Source organism: Pogoniulus pusillus, chromosome 1 (genome assembly GCF_015220805.1).
Source record: "Pogoniulus pusillus isolate bPogPus1 chromosome 1, bPogPus1.pri, whole genome shotgun sequence".
Classification (NCBI taxonomy): Eukaryota; Metazoa; Chordata; class Aves; order Piciformes; family Lybiidae; genus Pogoniulus; species Pogoniulus pusillus.
Window position 1 is genome coordinate 1,256,422 of NC_087264.1, and position 13,383 is coordinate 1,269,804.

Genomic DNA, 13,383 nt, shown 5'->3' on the forward strand with positions numbered 1-13,383 from the left:
TAAGATGCCAAATATCTAGCTCAGGACACCTGTGACAGGCAGATTTCTGAACATGCTCCCACTATTCAGCAGGAGCATTTAATACCTGCCCTGTTCCACACTCTTCTTACTCAGTCATTGCCACTGCCCAGCGCACTGTCACAGGAGCATCTGGCTTGCTGGTCCAGCCCAGTGGCACCATTCATCTGACTTTCATTGCATCTAACAAAGTGAACAAATGCACAGTTTATACAAAAGAAGTTTTACTATAACTGAGAAACTATCCAGAATACTCCAGCACATGTAAATGAAAAAGATTCCTAATTATTACTCCTACATTAAGCAACTCACACTTTACAATGCAACATTATCATTTTAACTGAAGCCTCTTTCCCAGCTCCACCTATGATTTATCTGCAGACCCGTGAAAGGAAGGCAAAAAACAGGAAATCAGAACTTCCCTTGTCCAGACATAATTCAATTCAGGGTTCTGTTTTTAAAAGGTAATGTGATTATCCACCATAAAGAGATGAATACACCAAGGATCACTGCAGCTGAATAACAAAACAAGGCACCAGGTTAAAAAAAAATGAAAAATGAGTGTTTCTGATTTGAGTTTTTGGTTTTTATTACCATTTATTGCACTAAGGAACAGCAGGGCAGTTTCACAATCTCACTTTCTGTTTTGCAAAGGTCTGTAGTACTCAACTCAAAAGTGTTTGCATCATTGGACTTGTTAAATGTGGTGGCTTTGTCCATTTGTTAACAAGTCAGCACAGACATTAAAAAATTAAACCATTAAAAAAATCAGCATTGAAATTCACTTCTTCATGGCCAATTCAGCTCCTCCTATCACAGTGAGATCAAAGCAGGGCTAACGTTCGGTGAAAACACAGAAGCCTGAACCATGCACATACAGGGACAGATTAACCAGACAGCAAGACAAGACAAGACTCCTATTTTTGCAGCTGTGTCCATGAACTCATCTCTCAAGACCAGCTCTGCTTACAGGCACACGCCCATAGCACTTCCAGTCCCTCTGGGCAGCTACAGCGGATTGACAGAGTGGGACACACAAGTCCAAATGAGCCACTACAGAAAACCTCTAGTGTCCTAAGGCTAGTCAGCAACGGATACCTACTTGAGGATTATGGCTGTTCCTTATGGAGTGCAAAGTCAAAACTTCTCAAACCCCAGTAATCTTTAGAGTAATTTACAGGTAACTCCTTGATTTCAGTGTCCCAGTAAAATATAAGAAAACAGTCTTTCCACAAGTATAAAATGTGGAAATAGTTTAAAAAGAGGAGAGTCGTCGCTTTTCGAACGCAAACGTTATCAGGTTCTGTGTTTAATCTCAGCAGGAGGTTCTCCTTGTAAAGAATCCATGTTTTGTGGCTTTTGCATGCACTTAACTGGAGCAGAGCTTGCTGAATGTCTTCTTAAGAGCTCACCAGAACATAAATCATGCTGGAAAATAAAACATATATTAAGAGGTGTTATTTTGATTAGTGTAACACATGTAATGTAAAGTCAGGTACTCTAAGGACTACATCTGTGTGAGAGACATGGGCTGTGACTGAAGATCTTACACAGAACACATCAGAAGGGTGTTAGGACAACACAAAGTGATGCAACAACTGGTTGCCACTACAACAAGTGACACTGTAACAGGGAGCCTGTATAAATGTGTTTTGACAGCTAGAACTACTCCATCTGTGCTGTGAGAAGCACAGCGTGCTGCAAGGAAGGAAGACAACATGATGCTTCCCGTGCCATGCTGCCCACAGCAGATGTGAACACCAAGCAGAAAGCTGTTTTTTTGGCTGGAAGGAAAGAATCAGGAGGAAGAACCAGGCAGTGGCACTAGCTCATGGCCCTCCCACCCCTTCTCACTCTTTGAATGACTCTTCTGGCTTTGACTTCAACACAAAAAGCCCCACACATTTGCACCAAATTGCCTCCTCTAAAAATAGTATGTTCTAGCTTCTCCATGAAAGCACCGAGGGAGGTAGGGTTAATTAATGCACTAATTCCCACCAAATTAACATGGGTGGTTTAAAAGAGAGTAGATACTGACTGTGGATTCCTTCTTGAGAAAAGCTGCCACTCTGATATTTTCAGTGGTGCACAGGGACAGGACAAGGGGCACAAACTGGAACCCAAGAGGTTCCATCTGAACAGGAGGAAAATCTTCCTTACTGCAAGGATGTTGGAGAGAGGGTATGGAGTCTCTTTCTCTGGAGAGATTCCAAGCCCACCTGGACATTGTGATCCTGGGCAACCTGCTCTGGGTGACTCTGCTTTAGCAAGGGGGTTGAACTTCAGGCAGAGTGACAAAACTAGGGGGAATGGAGCAAAGCTGGAGGTGGGGAGATTGAGGCTGGGGGTGAGGAGGAAGTTGTTGAGCATGAGAGTGGTGAGAGGCTGGACTGGGTTGCCCAGGGAGGTGGTTGAGGCCCCATGGCTGGAGGTGTTTAAGGCCAGGCTGGCTGAGGCTGTGTGCAGCCTGCTCTAGGGTAGGGTGTCCCTGGGCATGGCAGGGGGGTTGGAACTGGCTGCTCCTTGTGGTCTCTTCCAACTCTGGCTGATTCTATGATCCTATGACTAAACAATCCCCAGAAGTCCCTTCCAGCCCCCACCAGGCTAGGATTTTGTGATATATATTCTTATGTATAAAATTTATCTTGTGCACTAAGCCAGAATTTCAGACTGAAGATTAAATGGGAGACAGAGGGAAAGATAGAAAAAAAAAATCAACAACTTACCCATATAAGTAGTAAAAAAATGATAGAAGGTAGAATGCTAATTTGCACCATCCTTCTTTCTGGCAATAAGCTAAGATATCTGCATTCATGATGGTTGTAGGATCATACAGACCAGGGCCACTCATCACAGGTCTACTCATGTACCTGAAAGTGATGCAGAATTAGTTTTGTAGTGACAGTCATGGGAAACATTGGTTCCTGTCCCCTACCCACCAGATAATACCAGAACTGAGACAAGGAATCATGACCCCTACAGCAAAGTCACTTCCCTGTAGGAGATGGCAAACTGCAAGGGCAATATGAAGCTCTGAATTAGATGTGCCTATAGCAGAGCTTTCAGAATCCAGGCTCTTCAGTAGTGCCCAAGCAATACAACTTCTTTCATCTGAGGATGGTGGAGCACTGGACCAGGCTGCCCAGAGAGGTTGTGAAGCTGTCCTCTCTGGAAAGACTGCAAACCTGCCTGGACATTGCTATCCTGGCAGCCTGCTGTGGATCACCCTGCTTGAGCAGAGGGTTTGGAATATATGATCTCCAGAGGTCTCTTCCAGCCCCTATCATGCTGGGATTCCAAGATACCGATAGTGCTGCAACAGCTCACCCTAACCTTAGACCATTCTGAACTGTGATACAGCAACAGGAAACAAGGCAACTTCATAAAGAATGGCTTTCAATGGGATTGAAAGAGACCAGCACCTAACCTGATGTAACCCCAGCCTCTGGTCATTAATGAAACACACTCTGGCTGCCATGCTGAAGGAATATTCACGCAGATCAATAAGAAATGACCCTGAAATGGCAGTCTAATGCAGGCTGCTGACAAAAGGAACAGTCCTGCCCCCACCCCTCCGACTCCTCCTCACACCAGGACCAGCCATGCAGCAAAAGCTGTTTGGTTGGGTTACGTTTCAGCCAGACCAGCTCCCTGCACAGAACTAACACCAGCGCAAGGAGAGGCAGTGCCCATGTCTCAATGGTAGGAGGAAGTGGCATAACCACTTCTGGTGGTGATCCACACAGCGAGTCTGCAGCATCAGTACCCCGTTGACATGTCACCTTTACCGTGCACACCCCACAACTCGTTTCTTGCTTAGCACAAGAGAATGACAAAGATGACAGAGAAAGCAAAGTGATGGTTCCTTTCTTACAACTTTCCAGGTGTCATATCAGAAAACATCTTTCTTTGCTAGATGCACAGAACACTTAACAGCAAGTACTGCGACGAGGGAATGAGGAACACTTAACATGAGTACAGAGACACCACCAGACTGGTCAATATTACCTCCAAATATGGTAAGCCAACAAAGGCATATTGAGGCCCAGTGTAAGCCACTCTGCTGCACAGAGAAACATAACACAGAAGAATGCATGGATGAGGTACTCTGGAAGTACAAGCTGGAAAAGAAAAACAGGGGTTAGAAGTTTCAGTTACTCCAAATGAAACACGTAATGTTTAAATCTATTTTGGAGGTAAGCTACTGTTTCAAAACAGTATTGAAAAACAACAGTGCCAAAACCAAGAGTGCAGGGAGTGAAAACAGCAATCAGCAGGCTTTGCCTTGCTGTTTTCACATGATATTCATGGCTCAAGAAGGGAAATATATCACACTAAATGCTCAGATCAATAGTTTAACAGAAGCCATTAAAAAATCAAACCCTAAGTGCGCCGTTCAGAGATTCCACACTTTGCACTTGTTTCAGCATAACAGATGGAGATATTTCTTGCACATGCAACAGAAATATCAGCAGGAAACATGCTGCACAAAACAGTTTAGAGGCAAAAAGATGGCTTGTGTTTGCCCGCTGAACGGCTGTGGTTTGCTGTTTGCACACACATCATTGTTCAGCTTCAGACTAGTGCCAAAACAGAAGAGCTCAGGCACAGCTTTTGGGAAGCGAATTAGCAGTAACACTGTTACCATGATGCTTGGTCTGCCCAGAGAGGAGCCCTCTGCTGCCTGGGCACCACAGTGGCTCTGCCAGCTTGGCTCTCCTTCACAAGTACCTGAGGGGCATGCTTTAGAGCACCATGCTTTCTGGCAGAAGGCCACAGAGCTGATTCTTGGTTTACTATGAAAGCACAGAAAGCGTGAAATGTTGGGCAGTATTAGTGCTATTAATAGGGGCAACGTGGAGAGCTACACAGCCTGAATGCATGCAGAGAGACAGCCAAATCACACCCCCACTACAAGGGTAGAACTGTCTCCCAGCCACCCCACAGGGGTACCATCTACTCCTCTATCACACAGTTCAGAAATTCTGACTTCTCACATCAGGATCACTAAAATATCTCCTCATGAAAAATCCTCCATTTCTACCTGAAGATTTAAACTGTCTATTTAAACTCCACACTCTGCCCATCCTTCATGTGTGACACAACTAACGTTGCACAGGATGACCACACTGCAGTTCCAGTGCTTTATATAGCTCTTTTTCATTCCAAGCAGAGTATTCTTTTTTAAAACCCCAAAAATATCCTCCTAGAAATCTAAAAAACTACCAGACAGACATTCTCACCCCTCCTTTGCTACAGCACTCTGCGCCTCTAAAGGAAAAACAGCAAACCAAGCAAACTTGCGTCAACATCAACAAAAATAAGCTGTCACACATGAAATGCTGCAAGTAAATATTTTCACCCAGATCCTTATTTTGTATACTTACCCATTTACAACCTGGCAATTATTTATAGTACAACAACCACCCTAGCCAAAACACAACAGAGTTGGCAGCCTGCTGAGACAGATTTACCAGATCTGAAAATCCATAGTTTATTTAACTACACATCTCAAAACACATTTTCATCTTGTTTATCACACCCTACTCCCACTCCAGAATACCTGTCCCTTTCAAATCTACCACACTTCAACCTCCCTAGCTGACTAAAGGAAAAATAAACTGCATCATATTCTACCATGGTATTTACCAGACAAGCGAGGGAGGAAGAAATCTTGGTGCTGAGAAGAGCTATGACTGTAACAGGAGCAGGGAAAAGAAGGCACCCACAGCCTCCTCAGCAGTTACTATTTTGGGCTAATCTTTCTACTGAGGTATCTCAATTCCTACTGAGATTTTGGATTCTCTGTACAGGAAAAGAACACTTTGGTGTGTTTGTCCAGCATCATTTCCCAGATCCCCTCAAGATCCTGGATCTTAACTTCACGTCAGGGACTAATCTACTTTCCCAAGAACAGCAACTATGGAGTCAGGTAATATTTTCAGTTCACAAAGCTATCAGGTAAATAAACACTCCATTCACGTGGGTTAAGAGAAGGTTAATATTTGCATTAAACATGTGCATTATAACACCCCAAAGGTAGCAGTAAGACCATAATGCATCAATCTAATGAGAATTTGCCTTCCCCCATACTGTAGCAGGGATGACCGTAGAACAGACCAAGCAAGGGAAACTGTTAGATGCGCAGCTATCCAAGCAGCAAACCTCACCCCCTCTTTTCTCAGTCCTCTGCCTGTTCCCTCTTCTCCTCCCTGTCCTTTCTCATGCTGTAATACTCACTGTTAATTTATATGCTGTGTTGTCTAACATGCAGACCCCCCACCCCCAGCTACTGTAAATTCATTTTGCATAATTTACTGAACTCTTCCAAACACAACAAAGTTACCCTCCAGGCTGCACTGCTGTGCTGCCTCTGTGCTCTACCTCAGCCTGGACACACCAAGCCAAAGTAAAAACCACAAGAAATAGACAAAAAACTTCTGTATCAAACCATATGCTCTTTAACAAGCACCCCTTTTATTGGCCTGTTACAGACTAGTTTGCCTTAAATTCTTTCCACAAACCAAGGAGTGTCAGAGTTGCATCCGAGTGAGGCCACTAAGATACACCCCTGATCCTGGCACACAGAATGAAGAAACGAAGGTAAGACCTGTCACATTGTGGCCATCTAAACCTTCAAACAAGATCAGCATTTACTTGCTCAATGCTTAAAAACCAACCAGTCTCCTATCATCTCAAGAGTTCAACCTTGCCTGAGACGATTTACTTCTATCTGAAGTTACTTCAGCTCCTCGACAGGGCACCTAAGAGGCATGTAACAGTTTTCCCCACGTCACCGGGTAAGCAAGCAGAGTTGTTTTGCACAAGATATGGAAATCCATGAAGTTGTTATAAACCCCAACGAACAAAGAGCGAGCAGATGAACAGGCATACTAAACAAAACAGCTTAATAGTACTACAGATGTTCCTAACAAAATGAAAGGGAAGTGGCATCAAAAACATCAAACTGAAAAGCAGTACACACCTTCAACGCAATTTTGACTCTTTTAATCTTTTTGACCTTTTCAACTGTCTTTGTGCGGAAAATGTGGAAAGCAGATTGAAAGAATGTTAGTGTGACAGCTGACAAGATCACCAGCAGATTAATAACAGTCAGAATACTCCAAAGTAAAGAATCACACAAAGAATTTCCCTTTGAACATCTACCAAACTGCTCAGGTTTTGTCAACACAGAGGCAGTTCTATTGCTTAGCTTGGTTATACGAAGATAACATCCAAAAAAGCACTTTACATATGTTTATTGTTTCAACACTCTTTAGTGTGCTACTTACAGGGTTAAGTGTGTTACATTGGTCTATGGGATTCTTGTAATCAGTCTTCAGTTCATCAAACGCTATAATCTAGAAAAGAAATTGAAGCAGTTGTGATTCTTCCATCCAGGAGCCACGTGTATTTACTCATGGCAAGTATCATAGAATGCTTTAGGTTGGAAGGGACCTCAAGGATCATCTGGTTCCAACCCCCTGCCATAGGCAGGGACACCTCCCACTAGAACAGGTCGCTCAAGGATTCATCCAACCTGGTCCTGAACACCTCCAGGATGGCTGCGGAGCACAGGATCACCAAATGTGATCTTCAATTCTGTTCTCCACAACCTCCCTGAGCAACCTGTGCCAGGGTCTCACCACCCTCATTGCAAAGAGATTCTTCCTAACATCCAGTTTCAGTCTTCCCTCTGCCAGTTCAAACCCATTCCTCCTCATCCTGGCATCACAAGACCTTGTCAATAGTCCCTCCCCAGTCCTTCTGTAGCCCCCTTCAGATACTCGAAGGCCATTCCAAGGTCTCCTAAAAGCCTTCTCTTCTCCAGGCTGCAGAGTCCCAACTCTCTCAGCCTGTCCTCACAGGAGAAGTGCTCCAGTCCTCTGAGCATCTTCATGGCCTCCTCTGGACTGGCTCCAACACTTCCATGTCCTTTTTTATGTTGAGGGCTCCAGAACTGCACACAGGACTCGAGATGGGGTCTGAGGAGAGCAGAGCCAAGGGGCAGAATCCCCTCCCTTGCCCTGCTGCCCACACTGCTCTGGCTGCAGCCCAGCACAGGGTTGCTGTTTGGGCTGCATGTGGACACGTTAGCAGACAGCCTCAACACCCAACTCCTGCCATCCCATTCAGGGACATAATCTCTCCTAAGTTCAAATGTCATACACCCACATACAAGACACATTCGAAAGAGGTTATACAAACAAAAAAGTAGAAGAAATTACAGGCGTTTTTGGACCTCCATCTCTGCCTACACTCTAACATTTCACCTCCCTCACTAGCAATGAATTTCCAATGTCCCTTTCAGTAGCTTTTAACCCTGCTCACTGCACACACACTTCCTCTGTGCAGACTCATCACATCATTCTCTCACTGCCAGCAGGAATCTCACACAGGCTTCATTAATCAGAAAAAAATCAATAGCAATCTTAAAAGCAGCCAAATGTTTTATCTCATTACTCTAAAAGTAAATGCTGACCCCTCATATATGTCCAAAAGCTGAACTCAATAAACAAACCTCCAACGAATATACTCGACATTTTTAGGCCATGAAAAATCCAGCAGTGATCACAGACTCACAGAATCACTCAGGGTTGGAAGGGACCACAAGGAGCAGCCAGTGCCAACCTCCCTGCCATGCCCAGGGACACCCTACCCTAGAGTAGGCTGCACACAGCCTCAGCCAGCCTGGCCTCAAACACATCCAGCCATGGGGCCTCAACCACCTCCCTGGGCAACCCACTCCAGCCTCTCACCACTCTCACGTTCAGGAACTTCCTCCTCACCTCCAGCTTTGCTCCACTCCCACCACTCCTGGCACTCTCTGACAGCCTAAAAAGTCCCTCCACAGCTTTTTTGGAGGCCGCCTTCAGATCCTGGAAGGCCACAAGAAGGTCACCTGGGAGCCTCCTCTGCTCCAGCCTGCACAGCCCCAACTCTTTCAGTCTGTGCTCACAGCAGAGCTGCTGCAGCCTCTGAGCATCCTCCTGGCCCTGCTCTGGACACTCTCCAGCATCTCCACAGCCCTCTTGTCCCTGGGGCTCCAGAGCTGGATGCAGGACTCCAGGTGGGGTCTCAGCAGAGCACAGCAGAGGGGGAGAATCCCCTCCCTGGCCCTGCTGGCCACACTTCTGCTGCTGCAGCCCAGGCTCTGCTTGGCTCTCTGGGCTGCAGGTGCACACTGCTGGCTCCTCTTGAGCTTCTCCTCCAGCAGCACCCCCAAGTCACTCTCCTCAGGGCTGCTCTCCAGCCACTCACTGCCCAGCCTGCATTTCTGCTTGGCATTGCCTCCACCCAGCTGCAGGACCTTGCACTTGGTGTTGTTGAACCTCCTGAGCTTGGCTTGTGCCCACCTCTGCAGCCTGCCCAGGTGCCTCTGGATGGATCCCTGCCCTCCAGCCTGGCTGCTGCACCACACAGCTTGGTGTGGGCAGCAAACCTGCTGAGGCTGCACTCAGTGCCTCTGCCCATGGCACCCACAAAGATGCTGAACAAGACTGGTGCCAGGACTGATCCCTAATGGATTCTGCTTGTCACTGGCCTCCACCTGGTAATGGAGCCCTTGATGGCCACACTCAAAGAGTGGCTGTCAAGTCAGTGCTTTATCCATCCAGTGCTCCACCCATCAAACCCCTGTGTCACCAGCTTGGAGACCAGGCTGTGGTGTGGGACAGTGTCAAAGGCCCTGCTCAGCTCCAGGTCAATGACATCAGTTGCTCGCCCCTCACCTATGAATGTTGTGACCTGTTCATCGAAGGCCACCAGGTTTGTCAGGCAGTAGCATGATGTAGCATGAAATACAACAAGAGCTACACCTACAGAACAAATACCATAGAAAACACTTTACAAAGATCTTAAACCAGACCAATTTATTGTCAGGATGAGATTAATTTATACTCATATGGCTCTAAACTGCTGAGAGGCCACCAGGGCTGCTATCGTAACAAAGAGCGTTTGTTAACCATCGCCCTGAAGCTCGGGGCAGTGCCAAGAGGCACATCCTCCTCTTGTCCTCTCCTCCAGCAGTGCCTCCCAGCTGCTCCCAGGTAGGCTCCTATTCGGCTCTCCCCGTGTCAGGCTCAAGGCAGAAAACTCTCCCCAAAAACAGCAATAACCGAAGAAATCTGAACCCGGCACAGGGAAGGGCGCAGCGCCCACTGCTTCTCCCCAGGCATCAGCCGCGCTGACTGCGGCCCGACACACCTGCAACAGTTCCCTCTGAAAGGCTGCGCTGACCCGAAATGTTGTTCAGCAAAGAGGATCTGCCTTGCACCAGCACGGCGCAGTCATTCCACCCACGGACAAACGCCGGCAGACTTTCACCCCTTACGATAAGGACGAAGGTGGGGGCCGGACGCAGTCCCTCTCTGCCCCCTGCTCCGTGCGGCCGGGCTGTGCCCGGGGAGGCGGCACTGCCCTTCAGCGGGTGAGCGCTTCGCAGGACTCTGCTGTCCCTCTGTGGGTACACTCTCTGGGGCAAGCGGACGGGGATTTCCCCGGCCCGGGCAGGCGGCCAGCCCGCCGCGGCCTGCGCCGGCCTCCGCGGGAGCGCGGCCCGGGCAGCGCCCAGAGCCTCCCGCTGGGAAGCGCCAGCTCCACGGGGCCGGACCGCAGCGCAGGACACGCTCCTAGCCCGGCCGGGCCCGGCGGCGGCAGGAGAAGCGGGACAGCCGCCCGTCAGGCCGCGGGAAACAGGGCGAGGGGCCGCCCCGCCGCCACCCTCCCCCGCAGCACTCACATGCCAGATGGCGAAGAAGATGAGGGCGGCGGTGAGCAGCAGCGCCAGCATGTAGCAGAAGGCGGCGAACGTGAAGGCCATGGCGGCAGGGCCGGGGAGCCGCGGCGGGGCCGGGAGCGGCGCGGGGGCTGCCGGGTGCGATCATTCACCGCGGGGCCGGGCCGGGCAGGGCCGCGCAGGGCAGGGCCGGCCCCGCCGCCGCGCAGCCGCCATTGCGCCCCGCACCGCCGCGCCGCGGGCGCTCCCTGCCGGGGGCCGCCGGCACCGCTCCAGCGCGCCCGCCGCCATCTTGTCCTGAGGCGCGGGGCGCTTGGCTGCCCGCCCGCTGCGGCGGCCGGCGTGAGGCGCGGCCAGAGGGCCGTCAGGTGTGGGAGACCGAGCGTGAAGTAGGCACCTGCAACCCGCGGCAGCGCGGAGCCCGTAACGACACGGGGGTGAAAATCAACCTGAACGTGGGATTTGGCTTGAAAGCTGTGCGGGAGGCGCGGCTGCGAGCGCGGTAACCTTCCTGCCGTGTGGTCGCGGATTGCCTGAGCTGATGTCTGGAGAGAGCGAGATGGCAAATTCCCCTTGGGAAGCAGTGGAAGACAAAGGTGCTCTGTGCGTACCCCCGTAAAGAAGGTGACAAGTTTGTACAGTCCCAAACTAGAGTCACAGAATCCAGCAGGTTGGGAGAGAGCTCCAAGCTCAGCCAGCCCAACCTAGCACCCAGCCCTGCCCAACCAACCAGACCATGGCACTAAGTGCCCCAGCCAGGCTTGGCTGCAACACCTCCAGCCACAGAGACTCCACCACCTCCCTGGGCAGCCCATTCCAGTGCCAATCACTCTCTCTGTGAAGAACTTCTCCTAACGTAATTGATACTATTTGAGGCTTGCTCGAAAGAAACAGCAAGAAAACAAACAGTTCTGAGGAGACAAAACCCTCCATGAGGAGAACATGATACATTTTCCTTCCACCAGGTCTTAAGAAAGTCGTTGGAGTTTCAAGCAGTGATAGGTCGCCATAAAGCCTGGGTGGAGTTGCTGCAGTCGTTTCCTCCAGACAAGCAGCCTAAGTAAGGATTTCCACCGAAACAGGAGCCAAAGAGTGAGGAGTATCTCCTGGGGGTGCCTGCCGGGAAGCTGCAGGCACAGGCAATGCAGTGTCACAGTGAGAGGTGAGCAGAGTCGTTGTTTCCCTCACTGAAACCGGAGGGGTAGGGGTTGGGAGTGAGCTACCTTCGGGAGGCGGTCACTGCAGGCACAGAGATGAGCTCTCGGTGTAAAATCACTCACCTCCAAACCATGGCCATAAACCCGCTCTGCTGTTACTCTGAGCAATGAAACTTAGCTGTGAAACCCAGGAAACATCTAAACATTAACCTCGGTGAATACTAAAAGGTAAGAAAACAAAAGCACAGGCGACCGTGGGCAGGCAGCCCCTGCTCTGCACCAGGAGCGTCCCCACCACAGTTCAGGGGGACAGACAAGATGACTACTGGGCAATTACAGAGGCATTAAGGGATGAGTGAACCTCTTGGAATCATAGAATCAGTCAGGGTTGGAAGGGACCACAAGGAACACAGAAGTTTCTAAGGTACACACAGGCACTTAGTGCTACTGAAAGCACCTTACAGTGCCAGAGACATCTGCACAGTGCTGGCAGATACAACAGAGAACCTGCAGGAGACTCACATCTTAGAATCAAGCTGTGCAGATACACCAACTCCCAAGGCCATTTGCCTGGCCTTTGCTGGACGTTCTGAGTTCACATTCCCCATTTCAGGCTTTTCTAAGCCACATCCATCAGAAGAAGGGAGGAAAAGAAACAGAAGATGTGTGTGGAGGTGCTTGGGACTGGGGGGTGCTGGTCTGCCACTGCAATGGCAACCAGCAGTTTGGTCTGTTTAGGGTAGACACTGACTTAGAAAGGCACCCAAGCATAATGACCATCACTGCTTTAACTGTTAAAACCTAAAGCCTCCCTGGTGAGGCAAAGCCCTACAGAACTACAGATGCTTTGGCACCATGTCTGCTAATATTATTCATGAAGGAGATCTGGTTCCTCTCAAGGCTCACTACAAGTCACCACACTCGGCTAGGACACAGGAATCTCTATTTCAAGGTACATAAATATGCACAAAGGACTCTACACAGGATATGCCAAGATGCTGTCCGGACAATAATGGAAAGGTGTGTCAGATGTGTGCTTGCATTTGCAATTAATACTGGTTTTGCCTCAAGGAGTGCAATGTTTCATTACCTCTGATGCTTGCACACCATCCAACTGCAATTATCTTGTCAGGAAAAGTCAGACAGCTGTAATCTTGTGCAACAAAAATTTGCTCATTGAAGGATTTCTTGTATTGCAGATTGTCTTTTCCAGATGCCACACAAGAAAATGAAAAGCAAGTCCTGTAGAAAGGGGTCTAATCAATTCTCACTTCATTCATTTATTTGAGATCTCAAATCAAGCAGCAACTGAGTATCCTCCCAGAATTTTCTCTGATTAAACTTTGGAGATATTGTAAGGAAGACACAGATCTGGAGATGGCCTCCAGCTTTTAATGCACTTTCCTTTTAGCCTGGAGTGTAATCCAGATTGAAATCCCAAGGGAAAACGTCAGTGTCTGTTTACTTCAT

General features: G+C 48.7%; 1 protein-coding gene across 2 annotated transcripts; it reads right to left on the reverse strand.

Moving 5' to 3' along the window:
* Positions 1 to 582: 582 nt before the first annotated feature.
* On the reverse strand, positions 583 to 10,945 carry CNIH1 (cornichon family member 1). 2 transcript variants are annotated; one of them, XM_064145248.1, is made up of 6 exons: positions 10,760 to 10,945; positions 7,311 to 7,379; positions 7,004 to 7,051; positions 4,027 to 4,139; positions 2,745 to 2,888; positions 583 to 1,446 (listed from the first exon to the last, which is right to left on the reverse strand). In XM_064145248.1, exons 1-6 carry the CDS (start codon positions 10,838 to 10,840, stop codon positions 1,419 to 1,421), a joined length of 483 nt encoding a protein of 160 aa, XP_064001318.1. In that variant the 5' UTR covers positions 10,841 to 10,945; the 3' UTR covers positions 583 to 1,418. The 2 variants fall into 2 exon arrangements, with proteins under 2 accessions (XP_064001318.1, XP_064001407.1); XM_064145337.1 differs by lacking the exon at positions 7,004 to 7,051 and having other exon boundaries at positions 10,760 to 10,942.
* Positions 10,946 to 13,383: the final 2,438 nt, after the last annotated feature.